The sequence below is a fragment of the Palaemon carinicauda genome, chromosome 9, assembly GCF_036898095.1.
Source record: "Palaemon carinicauda isolate YSFRI2023 chromosome 9, ASM3689809v2, whole genome shotgun sequence".
Taxonomy (NCBI): domain Eukaryota; kingdom Metazoa; phylum Arthropoda; class Malacostraca; order Decapoda; family Palaemonidae; genus Palaemon; species Palaemon carinicauda.
The window spans coordinates 117,030,537-117,045,911 of NC_090733.1; the positions used below are offsets into that span (position 1 = coordinate 117,030,537).

A 15,375-nucleotide genomic window follows, 5' to 3' on the forward strand; every position below is an offset into this window, starting at 1 on the left:
CCTGTCAGAGCATTGCTTCAAAAGTTGAGGCCTATAGAATTTAAAAATCTCAAGACATCTTGAAATGAGTTTTTCTGGTAGGGCACCAGGATCCTATGCAAGTTTCTAATCTGAATCTTCAACTAGTACTAACAGGGCTTGTGAAGTTTTCTTGCTTGGAAGAAAGTTTATTTGAGCAAGGCTACTGATTGCCAGTGTTGAGGTGCCAGTGAAGGGAGAAGAGAATGAAAGATTACAAGAGAGAAAGTGAAAAGAGGAGTACTATATGAAACAAGATTAAGAAAAGAACCTGGTATGGATGGTGTGAGGGCTGAGATGTTAAAGAAAGGATGTGTAACTGTGCTGGAGTGATTGGTGAAATTGTTTAATACATGTTTTATGTTATCAGTGGTGACAATGGACTGGGTGTGTGCATATATTGTCCCACTATACAAAGGTAAGGGAAATGTGCTTGAATATTGTAATTCTAGGGGTATTAGTTGTGCTTGGAAAAGTGTATGGTAGAGTATTAATTACTAGGAATAAGGATAAAACAGGATGCAATTTCAAAAGTGCAGGGTGGCTTTATAGTTGGCCATACATGCAAAGAATATTTAGTAAAAGGTAAGGAGGTATATTTTGCATTTTTGGATCTGGAGAAAGCTTATGATAGAGTTGATAGGGAATTAAGGATGTGATGTAGACTGTGATGAGGTTATATGGAATTAGGAGAATGTCGTTGATAGCAGTGAAGTTTATATATAGGCAGTAAAACATGTGTTAGGATAGGGAATGAAGTGAGTAAGTGATTTCCAGTGAGAATGGGACGTGTGATGTTGCCATGGTTGTTCAATTTGTTTGTTAATAGCACTGTAAGAGAGGTGAATAGACAAGTGCTTGGAGAATTGAAACTGTTAGATTATAGTGACCATGAGTGGAAGGTAAACCAGTTGTTGCTTGCAGATAATACTGTATTGGTTGCAGACTTGGAGGAGAAGCTTTCAATTCATAACAGGGTTTGGAAGGGTGTCCAAGAGAAGGAAGCACAAGAAGGGAGGGTGGTGCTAAATTAATGTAATTTTGAATGAAGAGTTACTTGAGGAAGTAAATCAGTTTAAGTACTTGGGTTCTGTTGTTGCAAATGGTGGAGTGGAAGCAGATGTGCATCAGAGTGAATGTAGGATGTAAAGAGTTGGGGACAGTGAAGGGAGTGGTATAGAATAGAGGGTCTGGGATGACTGTAAAGAGTTTTGTTTGAGAAAGTGATTGTAACAACTGTGATATATGGATCAGAGTTGTAGGGAATGAAAGTGACGGAGAGACAGATAATGAATACATTTGAGATGAAGTGTCTGAGGAGTATGGCTGGTGTATCTTGATTAAGTAAGGTTAGAAACAAAGTAGTAAGAGTGAGAACATGTGTGAGGAATGAATTAGCATCTTGAGAGGATATGAATGAGTTAAGGTGCTTTGGCCATGCAGAGGATCAAAAATGGTCATCTGCTGAAGAAAGTGATGAATGAAAGAGTTGATGGGAGAAGTGCGAGGAAGGACAAGGTTTGGGTGCATGGATGGAGTGAAGAAATCCCTAGGTGACAGAAGGATAGATGTGAGAGAAGCAAAAGAGCTTACTAGGGATATATATGATTGGAAAGTGATTGTGACGTAGTTCCGAAAGGGACTGCTGCTACCTCCACACTGAGGTAGCGGCAGTAGGGGACTCAGCATATGAAGCTGCATTTGTGGCAGAAAAAGGGAAGGTGGGCTGTGGCACCCTAGCAGTACCAACCAAACTTGACTGAGTTCCTCGTCAGGCGAGAAGGGAAAGGGAGGAAAAACCCCCTTTGGTTTCTTTTTGGATGTCGGCTACCTCACAAATTTGGGAAAGTGCCATCGTAGATAGATGATGGGGCTACAGACCATGATGCCAAGGGAAAGATGGAAGTCCATTCCTGGACTGAGAGGGTGAAAGAAATTTTGTTGCAGGGGACCTCCTGGCCAAGGATGGGATGACATCCTGCTTGTCTCCTCAAGGGAAGTAAGCCAAACAAGAAACTCACAGCTGTTAAAACTAACGGTTTTAGAGACAATTCTTGTGCTCAATCTCATAGAAGGGAACTGGTCATAGGTCTGCTTTTTCTCTCTGATTATTGTTCGTTAAGTCACTTGAATGGCTGGTACCGAGAAATAAAGAGGCTCCTTTTCTTTCTGTTTAGGGAGCACAACCTGAAGTATAACTTGGCCACAGAGATTCTATCCCTGCCAACCACACCACCTGATGCAGGCTCAATCTGAGTCCCAATGACAGCATGAGCCATGGCCACTTCTAGAAGTCTCTAAGGAATATCTTCTACCTCTGATTCTTTAACATTCTCTTCAAATGATGGTCAATTTCAGAAGTGACTTTCAGAGGAAGAAGCGAGGGCAACCAGGATCTCGCTGTTTTGTACCAGTACCAGATTACCTTGTGCTTGAGGAAGAACACTACACATTGAAGGGGTTCCAATAGCAGTGAGGAAACTACTATGGAGATGAACATTAGAGGTTGCTACAGTGGCAGCCAAGGAAGTACTGCCCTGAAGTGAAAGGTAGCTAGAAGGGGCAGTTGGGGTTGGTGTTATGCAAATGAGTTTGATAAATTATAAACCTTAGCAGGACTTCAACAAATGAAACAATATGTTGCTGCACCCCATTGAGAAGATAAGGAATACCAGGGAAAAGTAATGATGGGGTACATAGACAGAGAGGCAGAAATACTACAATACAACAAAAAGAAGTAGCAAGGATGGTGGCTTGAAAACCAAAAATGACTCAATTGGGTAATGTAAATTTCACTTCCTCTAGGCTACCACAAGCCATGCCATAAAGATGTCTTTTGCAACAAGTTAGGCATATAAGGTGAGAGTCTTCGTAAAGTGGTGATGTAAAGGAACGGCAACCCTTACCTAAGAGGATTCGACATACAAAGAGGTAGTCGTAATAGATCTCTTGCACTCCAATAGTGAAATGAAGTTCATTATTACTAACCTAATACTGAAAAAAAATATCTAGAAGGAAAAAAGCATGCAACCCATTGAAATTGGAAATCCTACAAACTCATAATATTGAGGACTCCCAAATAAACAAAAGAATATCATAGAATTTTCATTATAGGGCTAAACTAATCACTTGAAGAGGCAAGCTTTTTTTAGCAAACATTCAAAGATTGGCAACTGGTTTGAGCTCTAAACAAAATAAAGCATCTTATGATTAATGGGCTTTAATGAATAAACTAATATCAATACATAAATATTTTTATTTCTGCGACACACACACACTTTCAGATTAAATAAAAAACAATCACTCGCTTGAATACGAAGAAAAACCAACGTATAATACAGCAACTTTAGGGAAACTTCCATACAAAAATTTGGCTTAAACATTAAATATATTCACAATTAAATTAACCTTCATAAAAATTTTTGACTAAGGTCATTTAAATGAGAACAATAAAATCCTATACATAAAAGAAATATGGCTGATATTCACTTTTACCACCAAAAAGTAGTAGCCTAACCAAACCATCCTTATTTGTAAGAACTCCCATAAGCCTTCAATTTAAAGCAGACCTTGTCAAATTTCATATCATATACATTGAACAACTCTACCATGTATTTATAAGTTTAACTATCACCTATAGATATTTTCCTCTACAACATGGAAAAATCTATCTAAAAACTCTATTTTCTATAAATAAAAAAATAATTTATACATACACAGTATCTTTGGCATCCTGTCCACTACACTTTCTGATCTTGATAATGTGTACACTATATAAGCTTGACATTCCTTTACCAACTACTGTGTTACTATACGATGCACTTAAAGACATATGTAATTGGCAGTATGTTGAAACACATGAAACCATTTCGGCTCAAGTAGACACTTGGATAAAGAGTAAACACCAAAAATCAAGGATTAAGAACCTCCAGACATGGCCTCTTCTGTGAAGCAAAGTCTTCATCAATCTTTCTTTTTTCTGACACAGACCCAGCATTTTGAGCTGGAAAGTATGCTTCCTTGGTAACAGGCTCTGTTGATGAAGTAGCCTTTGATGATTTAACTGTCTTGTCCTGATCTAAAAGACTTTCAGAGCTCGAATCATCAAGGCAAACAATTGAAGATGAACTTTCAACATCAACACCTTCATTATATTTCACTTCTTCACTATCAATAACAGGAACATCTACGGAAGAAAGTTAAAACATTACATAAAACCAGAAAGAACCTGAAAAAATGTAAGAATTACAAAGCAAATTTTACATTATCATTCAAAGTAGCACACAGGTTCCCAGTAGAGTGGTAAAGCTTACAATATCATTCAATGTAGATATAACAAAGATTTTTGTAGCAGCTGCTCTGCTTTCTAAATATATTTATCAATATTTTGGTACTTTCTCCAAAGGCTTTACAAATTATTTTATTTCCCTTGCTCCAATTTGCACATCTATTAATACTTTGGGTATGCCCAAAATATTTTTCTTAACTATATAAACCTCACTACTTTAACAGGATTATGATTTCAGCAAAGCTGGATTTGCCTGTCAAAACTTTTAGTGAGATGGAGGTAGTTACTGTTGGGTGGCGGGGAAATTCCACCCACCCGATTTGCGTCAAAACTTTTAATTCCACCCACCCGACAGGCCACCGAGTTCTCATAAAAGGCGGGAAGTATAGCTTGAAGGACTAGGGTTTCTATCTATCTATTTACCAAGGCACTTCCCCCAAATTTTTGGGGGTAGCTGATATCAAACAAATGAAAAATGGGGACCTTTCCTCTCTACGCTCCTCCCAACCTGACAAGGGATTCAGCCGAGTTTGGCTGGTACTGCTAGGGTGCCGCAGATCACCCTCCCCCCTTATCCACCACAGATGAAGTTTCATAGGCTAAATTCCCTACTGCTGCTAGTTCCGCGGTCACCAAGGCGCCGGAGGAAGCCGCAGGGCATACCGGAAATGTGTCACAATCACTCACCACTCATTCCTATTGTTAGCACTCTCTCTTGCCTCTCTCAAATCTATCCTCCCATCACCCAGAGCTTTCTTCACTCCATCCAACCAACCAAACCTTGGCCTTCCTCTTGTACTTTTCCCATCAGCTCCTGCATTCATCTTCTTTAGCAGACAGCCACTTTCCATTCTCTCAACACGGACAAACCACCTCAACACATTCATATCCACTATAGCAGCTGTAGAAATAGTGACTAGAGAATGGTAATTGTATTCGTGGAGAATAGTCGAATTGACTAGTTAATTCCTTACTTTTTGTTCTCTTTTTTGGTGTTCGTTTATGGACGGAAAGTAAACTGAATGATTGCCATTTGTTAATATTAAATGTAAATTTTTAACTTTCCCCTTTTTGTATTCTAATTGAATTAATTAATTTAATGTTAAATGTATTCCTTGTAAGGAAACAGTTTGGTTTTCCAGTCTTTATTTTTTAACGGTTGTTCGAGAGTTTTGGACAAGGTAAAGAAAACGGAGATTTTGATATGTTTTAGTCCGACTTGGAGTTCAGTCTCTGCAGAATTTTAGTACCGGCCGGACCTTGAGAACGAGTGTTCTTTTGCCATTAAAATTGAAGGATTAAAATTCGAAAAAACCAAGACGATTGTTCCTGGAAATAGTGCAGGTAAGTTGAAAAATAAAGACTTGCCTAATATTGATTTGAGATAGATAATTCTAACATATTCGAATTTTAAAATAATTCTTTTTTTCCGTAAGCCTTCAGTTTGCTTTTCGTCTTGATTGTTTTGTTTTCTTCGGCTATGACTCTTGTTGTTGGGCATAGCTGGGTGAGAAGGTTGTCAGATTTACGCCTGGAAGAATGTGACGAGTTTAATTACGTCTGCAAAGGGGACACAACCTTTGAAAATATCAAGGTTGAAGTTGAGCGGTATTTCGCTAACCCTAGGAGGTCTAGGCCAAGTTGTATCTTTGTGTTCTTGGGCAGCAATGATTTGTAGGATTCTTTGTATACTGTTATTCCTTATAAGGAAAGGAGCAGTATTGGTCTTACTTTATACTTGTATTAATTTGAGCTTAGGTTAAGTTAGTAGCCTCATTTATATAACCTGTTGATTAGCCTAGTTTTGCTGTTAGCATAATACGCTGTATTTTTTCATTAGGAAGTAACTGATGATAACTTGCTTTGCATTGACTTGATTAAGTTAAGTTTAGATTTTTCTTTGGGTAATTTAGTATTGGTTAAAAGCATTGTTCAAGATGAATGAGGCTGAAATAAAGTTATTTAAAAAGAGGCCTTATGTTAAGAGTTTAATAACTCTTGATGTCAGGAAGATTGACTCTTTCAAGGACAATCAAATTAATGGTAATTTGTTACAAGAATTTATTCATAAAATTGATGCTAATTTAGTAATAGTTGAGAATTTTGATACAAGCATTTGTGAAATTGCTGCTGAAGATGAGCTAGATAGTATTATGCAAGCAGCAAGAGATTATCATTACGAAATACAGAAAATTCTGTCTGAATTTAGAGTAAAATTTGATAATTTGTTTGGAGGTAAGAAAAACAGACGATTGTTCCTGGAAATAGTGCAGGTAAGTTGAAAAATAAAGACTTGCCTAATATTGATTTGAGTTAGATAATTCTAACACAGCTAAATAATTTCTTTCACCCATTCTCATACTCACTACAATGTTCCTAACCCTATCTAATCGAGATACACCAGCCATACTCCTCAGACACTTCATCTCAAAACGAATTCAATTTCCGTCTCTCCATCACTTTCATTCCCCACAACTCTAATCCATACATCACAGTTGGTACAATCACTTTCTCATACAGAACTCTCTTTACATTTATGCCTAACCCTCTATTCTTTACCAATCCTTTCACTGCCCCCAACACTTTGCATCCTTCATTCACTCTGATGCACATTTGCTTCCACTCCACCATTAGCTGCTACAACAGACCCAAAGTACTTTAACTGACCATCTTCCTCAAGTAACTCTCCAATCAACATAACATTCAACCTCGCACCACCCTTCTTTCTCATGCATCTAATAATCTTACTCTTACCCACATTAACTCTCAACTTCCTTCTCTCACATACCCTTCCAAACTCTGTCATTAATGGACCAAGCTTCTCTTACAAGTCTGCAACCAGTACGGTATCATCTGCAAACAACTGATTTACCTCCCATTCATGATCACTCGTCTATCAGTTTCAATCCTCGACCAAGCACTTGAGCATTCACCTCTCTTACCACTTCATCAACAAATAAGTTGAACAACCATGGCGATATCACACTTCCTTGTCTCAGCCCCACTCTCACTGGAAACCACTTGCTCACTTCATTTTCTAGCACACGCTTACTACTTTTGTAGAAACTTTTCACTGCTTGCAACAACCTTCCACCAATTCCATATAACCTCATCACATTCCATATCGCTTTCCTATCAACTCTATCATACGCTTTCACCGGATCCATAAACGCAACATACACCTCCTAGCCTTTAGCTAAATATTTCTTGCATATCTGCCTAACTGTAAAAATCTGACTCATACATCACATCCCCTACCTCTTCTAAAACCACCCTATACTTCTAAGATTGCATTCTCTGTTTTTCCTTAATCCCATTAATTAGTACTCTACCATACACTTTTCCAACCACACTCAACAAACTAATACCCCTTGAATTACACCACTCATGCATATCTCCCTTACCTTTATATACTGGTACAATACACGCACACGTCCAGTCTACTGGTACCATTGACAACATAAAACACTTATCAAACAATCTCACCAACCATTCATGTAGTCACACCCCCTTCCTACAACATCTCAGCTCTCACACCATCCATAACAGGTACTGTACTTTTCCTACTCTCATTTCATCTAGTGCTCTCCTCAATTCCTCTCTTGTAATCTCTCTCTCATTTTTATATCTCATCACTGGCACCTCAACACCTGCAACAGCAATTACATCTGCCTCCCCATTATCCTCAACATTCAGTAAACTTTCAAAATATTCCACCCACCTTTTCCTTACCTCCTCTCCTTTTAACAAACGTCCATTTCCATCTTTCATTGTTTCTTCAATTCTCGAACCACCCTTCCTTACTCTCTTCACTTCTTTCTAAAACTTCTTATTCTCTTCATATGAACGATCCAATCCCTGACCCTACCTCCAGTCAGCCACCCTCTTTGCCCAAGCCACCTTACATTTTACTTCCACATTTTTCTCTCTATAGCTTTCATACTTCTTTACACAATTACTCTGCAGCCATTCTTCAAATGTCCTCTTTTTCTCTTCCACTTTTACCTTCACTCCTTCATTCCACTATTCCCTACCCTTCCTCATGCTGCCTCCAACAATCCTCTTGCCACACATCACTTGCAATCCCAACAAGATTTTCTTTTACTAACTACTACTCCTCTAAATTACCAGTTTCTCTCACTTTCACTGTCATGTGCCATTTCCAATATTCCTTAATATTCACTTTTTACCTCAGGTTTTATTAACTTTTCAACCTTCACTACCTCCTTTTTACATTTCTCAACTCTTTTGCTACACTAATTTTCCTTCCACCAAAAAATAAGCAAAACATAACGTTAGCCATACCCATAAACACGTACACGTTTTCCAATCTTCCAAACATTCTTCTAGTTATCAACACAATCCATTAATGCCCTTTCTACAACTCTTCCATTTGCCACTCTTACCCATGTAAACTTATCTTTCTTTTTGAAACAACTACAACTTATAACCATCACTTGCTCAACACATATCTACCAGTCTCTCACCCCTCTCATTTTCACCTGGTATGTCATACTCCCCACTGACACCTTCTACCTCTCCAGAGCCCATTCTAGCATTTAGCCACCAATGATATCTACATAATTCCTTCTATCCAGTCCTTCTACACGCCTAGTTAATTCGTTCCAGAATTCATTCCGCTCTTCTTCACTTTCCTCACAACCTGGCCCATACACACTAACAAAAGCCCAACATTCTCTACCCAACCTAACCCTTACCCACATTAACCTAGATGATATCTCTTTCCAATCCACTACTTTACCTGTCATCCATTCACTCAGGTTTCTATAGTTAGGAAAAAGGCAAATTACTTCTGTTGAGTCACTACCCCCAGTTCAAGGAAAAAGGTATCAAGAAACCTCTAGATTCTCGGTTACTAACAGATTAGTCTTCACAAAAACCACTTCTATCAGGTTCTTCCAGGGACCTGGGATACATCCAATATTCCAATTTCGTGTGATTGAATACATACACCTTCTCGTCACATTGTAAGAACGTGTGTCCGACTATTTAAAGAAGCCAGGAAGAAGAAAAAATCTCTGCTTATTCCTCAGGAAGAAAAAAAATCATTTTTATTCCTACCTACTGAAGGAAGAGTTGCAGTGTTCTCCCCTCAGAATAGGAAGGTAAGTCATTCTGGTCCCACCTTGTCACTTTTGTAGGGACAAGATGGAGGAGGACTGAAGTTGTAGTCACCTGGATTCTAGGTCCAGGTCACAAACTGCTCAAGCAAGGCAATGAAGATCTTCCATTGTTCAGAATGACTGGTGACACAAGAAAAGATATGCTGCTTCCTACTCACTTCCCTGGGCTGAGGCTACCATAGGAACGAAAGGGTCTATTTAAGAGACCTGATAACTTGTAAAACACTCCAAGATGTTTGAACTCTTTAGGAGGTCAAGAGTGCCTCCCCCACCCTATTCCTCAAGTCCTGTCTGAAGAGCCCAAGTCTGAATCCAAGTTGAAAACTTTTGTGAGGATTGAGAGCTACTTCATCACAAAAATTGTGGATCTTCCCGAAGAAGGAGGAGACAAACAGCTAATCTCAATTGAGAAATCAGTAACACATGGAAAAAGAGGCATAACGTATTCGCGTCTACAATTCCTAAAGATGTTGGAAGCATCTTCGAACATTGCTAACATTCTAGAACTGGCAGAATTCTAAAGTTTCCTGTACTACTGCACAATGAACAAGTCAATCGATGGTGGGAACTGAAGCCTTTCTGCCATGAAATGATATAAGGATTACATAAAACAGCTACACCAGGACTCTGTTGATTGAGTATACTTGCTCAAAAAGTGGTCTTACCAGAAAACCTTTCACAGTTCTATTGCACTTTTTACTCTTAAGAGTACATCTGCTTGTTAAGGGTATGAGGGCAAAACCCTCTGTAATTTATACTCCAAAAAGAAGCATTGTATATCACCATCTCTAACCAGTAATAGTGATGAAAGTATTCAAAGTAGATTGAAAAGCAGGTGTGTTCCCTCCATAGATCACATCCACTAGATGGAAGGAAACTTCAGTGGGTGCCTCATCTATCTTCCAATACATCTGTGGACAGCAGATCTCAAAGAATAGATCTCATTATGAAACACTTCATGTTGCTACCAGAGTAATTCCAGTTGCCACCCAACTTGAAGTTAGGGGTAGCGTAAAACATTAAGACATTAGGAGCTACAGTATTTGAGATATTGCTGGGAAGGGGGCCGTGTGGGTTAGCTTAATTGCTGAAGAAGGAAATCTCAGAAAATATTGTCATTGTCAATCTGGAAGGCAGAATAGGAACTGTAGCATTAGCTCAGGTACTCCCACATATTCCAACCTCTGTCTAAGAGTTATTCATAACTTTCTCCAATATATCTTAATACATAAATCATGACAAGAAGAAGTTAGTCTATCTTGACACTGAAGATTCCCATGTAAGAGGGTAGAATGGGGCAATCGCTGAGACCCAATGGTAGATAAGTACTGAATGATAGTGCTCAAAATAGACTAGAGTGAACATTTCAGGAGTGGTACCCAGACTGAAGCACAGGGCTTTGAACTTATAAATACTTTTCAAAAAGGCACAGCAAAGGAAAGCTCTTTTAGGACAGAAAGTACATCTCTTAAGGTACGTGTATTTCAAGTCTACGGAGATGATGATGTTTTCATTTCTATGATGGACTATATGTTGCTAGGCGTGTCCGTCCTACAGTGTCTGAGGAACCAACCAGAGACCAACGACTGGTCTTCAGTTCCCTGCCAACTACAGTGATACCTCGGTAGTCGAACGACTCTAAATTCGAACAAATCAGTGTTCGACCAAAAAATTTGAGTAATTTTTGCTGCAGTCTTCGAACAAAAAATCGGAACTCGAACACAGCCGAACGTGTGGCCGAGTGAGATGAACAGCCATCTCGGCTACTCTCGCCTAGTCGGGTAGCATCATTTCAAGAGAGATCGTCAGTCCGACAACACTTGTTGAGAATTTATTGTGATTTAGTGTTTTATTCCCTTTTTTTGCTGATAATAATGCGCCCCAAGAAAGTTAGTGACAAGGGGAAGGATAAGAGGAAAACAGTGAGAACAACGATCGAGTTGAAGGAGGAAATTATTGCGAAATACGAGAATGGTGTACGAGGGTTTTCGAAGGTTTGCATCCTCATAGGAACAAAACTCACTTCATCACATGCATTTCCATCAGTGCCTTTATATTTACAAGCAAAAAAATATCCATCAGTTGAATGAGGAGGGCGATGTTACATCTGTACCCACTGTGGTCAAACACAAAAGTGGTTATTTTATGACAGGTATGTGACACCTGTCATTAACCAACTGCTATACTTTGTTAATAATTCGATGGCCATTTCAGACCCACTGAAGACATCCCTAATTTAAAGGACAAAAGGTTTGCATATGCAGAGGAACAAATGATTAATAATATTAAAACTAACATGAAAGTAGCAGTACATTTGTGATGCTTTTTTATCAGAAGTTTAGAATAAGTTATAATTCAATATACAGTATCTATATTCTTTGCAAAAATAATTAAGTATTTTTTTTTTTACATATTCTTTTCTAGAAAATATGAGACAAAGAATAAGCATGTCTTTTTCTTACTAGTTTTCTATAGTACAGATAGGTGTACATATTCTTAATGGTAAAATAATAAGATAAGTTCACACAAACAATGGAAACAAAATATTCAATTATTGGTTTAATTTTACTCTCCCCAGTTACATAACCGAGTATGCTTAGCTGTATTTGGTCTTACATAACTCAATGCTTTTATATCTAGTCAGTTAAGGTGCATTAACACTTATATAATTGTGAAAGCCTCTAAAATGAAAAACAAAAGGCATCAACTAATATAAGGCGACATACACTGCAACTTAATTAGTTATATAAGAGGAGAGAGAATTGCAACTGATACTGTTATATAAGTGATATTTCAAAATCTTGTGGCAATAATGTATTTTTTGTCTTTCCCTTCGACATATAACTGAGAATGCTTTCTTGTATTTGGTGTTTTATAATTATGAAGACTTACCTTTTCCTTTTTTTCTCAAAGAGGGCTGAAATACTATCTTTTCTTTTTTTAAATTATAGATGCATAAGGAAATAGAGGTCTGGGAGTGTTATTAAAGGTACATCCATTATTCAAGGTTTTAATCTTGAGAATGGAAAGGTCTGATTGTATGATACTTAGGATTCATAAATACTAGTGAACATGAAAGCAGCAGCAGCTTTGACCAGTTTATCTAAGTGTATAAGTTAACCTTTTAGCCTTCCAAAATCATCCCCAAATCAAGGCTCAACTTATATAACAAAAAAATAAGAGTAAACTGGAAACAAGGTTTAACCCTAGGCTAATACCGACAACAGCCTTGGTGCGGTAACTACCGATGTAAATGCTTGTACTTAAAACAATTCACATTTATACATAACACCAATAATGTAATAGAATTACCATTACCTAAAGTTCCTCAATAAGATACTATTGATCTAAAAGAAAAGACCATAATAATGCAAACATCATGCAGCCATTTGTAAAAATTCCAATCAGCTGATCGCTAAGTTATGGAATGAAACACTTTACAGGTGGGTTTACACTGAGCTTTTAAATTTTTCTTACTAAAGTGTTAAGTAACAACATTAAGGGTATCTTCAAATCTTTATTTCTCACTAAATAAATCAAAACAAAAAGTATTGGTATTTAATCTCCTTCAAAATTACTATAATCATCACCAGATGCTAAAAGTTCAAACAAATAACGGCTTATCAGCTGTTTGGAATGTTTTGAATACCGTTAGTTAACCCATATGAAAATGCCTTTATTTATGTTTATGTTAGGATCGAGAGCGTGCTGAGAAAGGAATCTATTTCGTCATTTTTTATACAGATTTATGTTAATAGCATATATACAGTATTATTTCATACGATAAGTATAACAACATTTGTAATAACACCGATAGTTTTTAATTAATGGTAAGTATTCTATAAGATATGATAACTCTTACACTACTGCTATAGCTAGTCAATAATTTAAGAGTTTTATACAGCTTTTTAAGGATTGACTTATATCTCAGATATTAGCTAAAATCATATAACTTTACTCTGATTTTGGGCGTCAACTTATATGTAGGTTACCTTATACACAGATATACAAAAATTATTTTTTTTGCAAGACGGACATAGCAAACGGTACTTTCTTCTTTAAATATAGCCGTAGTTTACATGCTTTCGATGAGAGTTGAAGGTGGGTGAGAAGACCAGTCAAGTTGGCTGGTTATTTTGTGTGTCTAGCCTACTATAAAGTATAAAAAGTTTTTTGACGTATTTTGTGTGTCTAGCCTATTATAAAGTATAAAAAGTTTTTGACGTATTTTGTGTGTCTAACCTACTATAAAGTATAAAAAGTTTTTTGATGTATGGTAATTTATTGCCACTTTTCTTAATATTAGTTTAATTTTGTTAAGGATCATTTTGTGTTGATAGAAAATTTTATTATTGTACGGTAATATATGCCGTAGACTAACACTAAAATACTGTGTGCTCAAACTGTTTTCTGACTAGTGAATAAATTACAGTAACTCACTGACAACTGCTTGGTACAGAAGAAATTTGCTTATTGAGGTATATAGTAAAAGATTAACATACCGTACATGACAGAAACTCCTTCACCCCTGGAAAAATTCTTGCAATAAAAGTTTTTAAAAAATTGTGTAAAATTGTATAAAAAATACTATCTGAAAATAAGGAGACTATTTACTCATACCTTCTTCTGACAATTCTTCTTCTACTGAGGCACTTGCAATAACATCTCGCAACTCATCGTCAGTGTCGTCATTATCATCATATTCCTTTGAGTTTGCATATTCGCCAACAGGCCTGTCATTTACCACTTTTCTTTCTTCCTCTTCATCCATTTCTTCCTCTTCATCCTCGTCCATTTCTTCCTCTTCAACTTCACTTTCAGCATCCTCTTCTACATCGTACTTTGCTAAATCACCATCATCTTCCTCCTCCTCTTCGTCCTCTTCGGTCATCACTTCAGACTTAACCTCAGAAGATTCCTTCTCAACACTTTCCTTCTCCTTAGCTTCTTTGTTTTCTTTAAGAGGAGACTTCTTCACATCAGCTGCCTCTCTTGCCTCTGCTTCCTTCTCTACAAATGACTGGAATATCTGAAAAACAACTGTGGTATTACTTTCAGAACATAAAATTTGCACGCACAAAAAAAAGAGAGAGAGAGAGAGAGAGAGAGAGAGAGAGAGAGAGAGAGAGAGAGAGAGAGAGAGAGAGAGAGAGAGAGAGAGAGAGAGAGAGAGAGAGAATTAAAATGGTATTTTTATTTTAATATAAATTTTTAAATATACTTACCTGGTAGTTACATATACAGTACAGTATATAGCTTAATCCCGCCGATTCGTCGCGCGCACGGCAGAAATTCAAATTTCGCGGCAATCACCGTCAGGTGAGCAGGTGGTCATACCTGTGCGCCCTCTAACTAGGTAACTAGAACCATTCCCAACATTCCTCAGAAATTCCATGCCCCTGTTTTCAGAGGGGAGGAGGGGACTTTTTATATATGTAACTACCAGGTAAGTATATTTAAAAATTTATTTTAAAATAAAAATACCATTTTTAAATATGTAACTTCCCTGGTAGTTACATATATATAGCTGATTGACACCATTGGTGGCAGGTTAGAAAACCTTAACCCCGTCGGGAATTCGTATAATTATTAATAGCTACAAATTAGCTGTACCAATAATCTGGTTCTTACCTGATAAGGAAGCTGGCTTCATAGTTATCCTGCCTCATTGCCTGCATTCCTTAAGAGACTCAGCGATCCACCCAGGGGGCTGTAAAAGTCTCTGTGGGGCTGCCACAAGGTCCTCAACCTTAACGTGGCTAGACATCCACCCTTGCTATCCTGGCATACCTGATAAGGAAGCTGGCTTCATAGGTTTTTATGCCTCATTTGCCTGCATTCCTTGAGAGACCCAGCAATCCACCCAGGGGGCTGTAGAAAGTCTCTGTGGGGCTGTCACAAGGTCCTCAACCTTAACATGACTAG

The 15,375-nt window shown here is 37.6% G+C and overlaps 1 protein-coding gene across 50 annotated transcripts in view; it reads right to left on the reverse strand.

Annotated features, from left to right (window-relative positions):
• Positions 1 to 3,254: 3,254 nt before the first annotated feature.
• Positions 3,255 to 15,375, reverse strand: part of LOC137647080 (calponin homology domain-containing protein DDB_G0272472-like) — a 216,226-nt gene continuing 204,105 nt past the window's right edge. For all 50 annotated transcript variants that reach the window (XM_068380251.1, XM_068380280.1, XM_068380266.1 and 47 more), the window contains 2 exons: positions 14,071 to 14,479; positions 3,255 to 4,204 (listed from right to left, as the gene is read on the reverse strand). In XM_068380251.1, the coding sequence (XP_068236352.1) occupies positions 3,930 to 4,204; positions 14,071 to 14,479 (684 nt within the window). In that variant the 3' untranslated portion in view covers positions 3,255 to 3,929. The remainder of the gene's footprint in view (positions 4,205 to 14,070; positions 14,480 to 15,375) is intronic.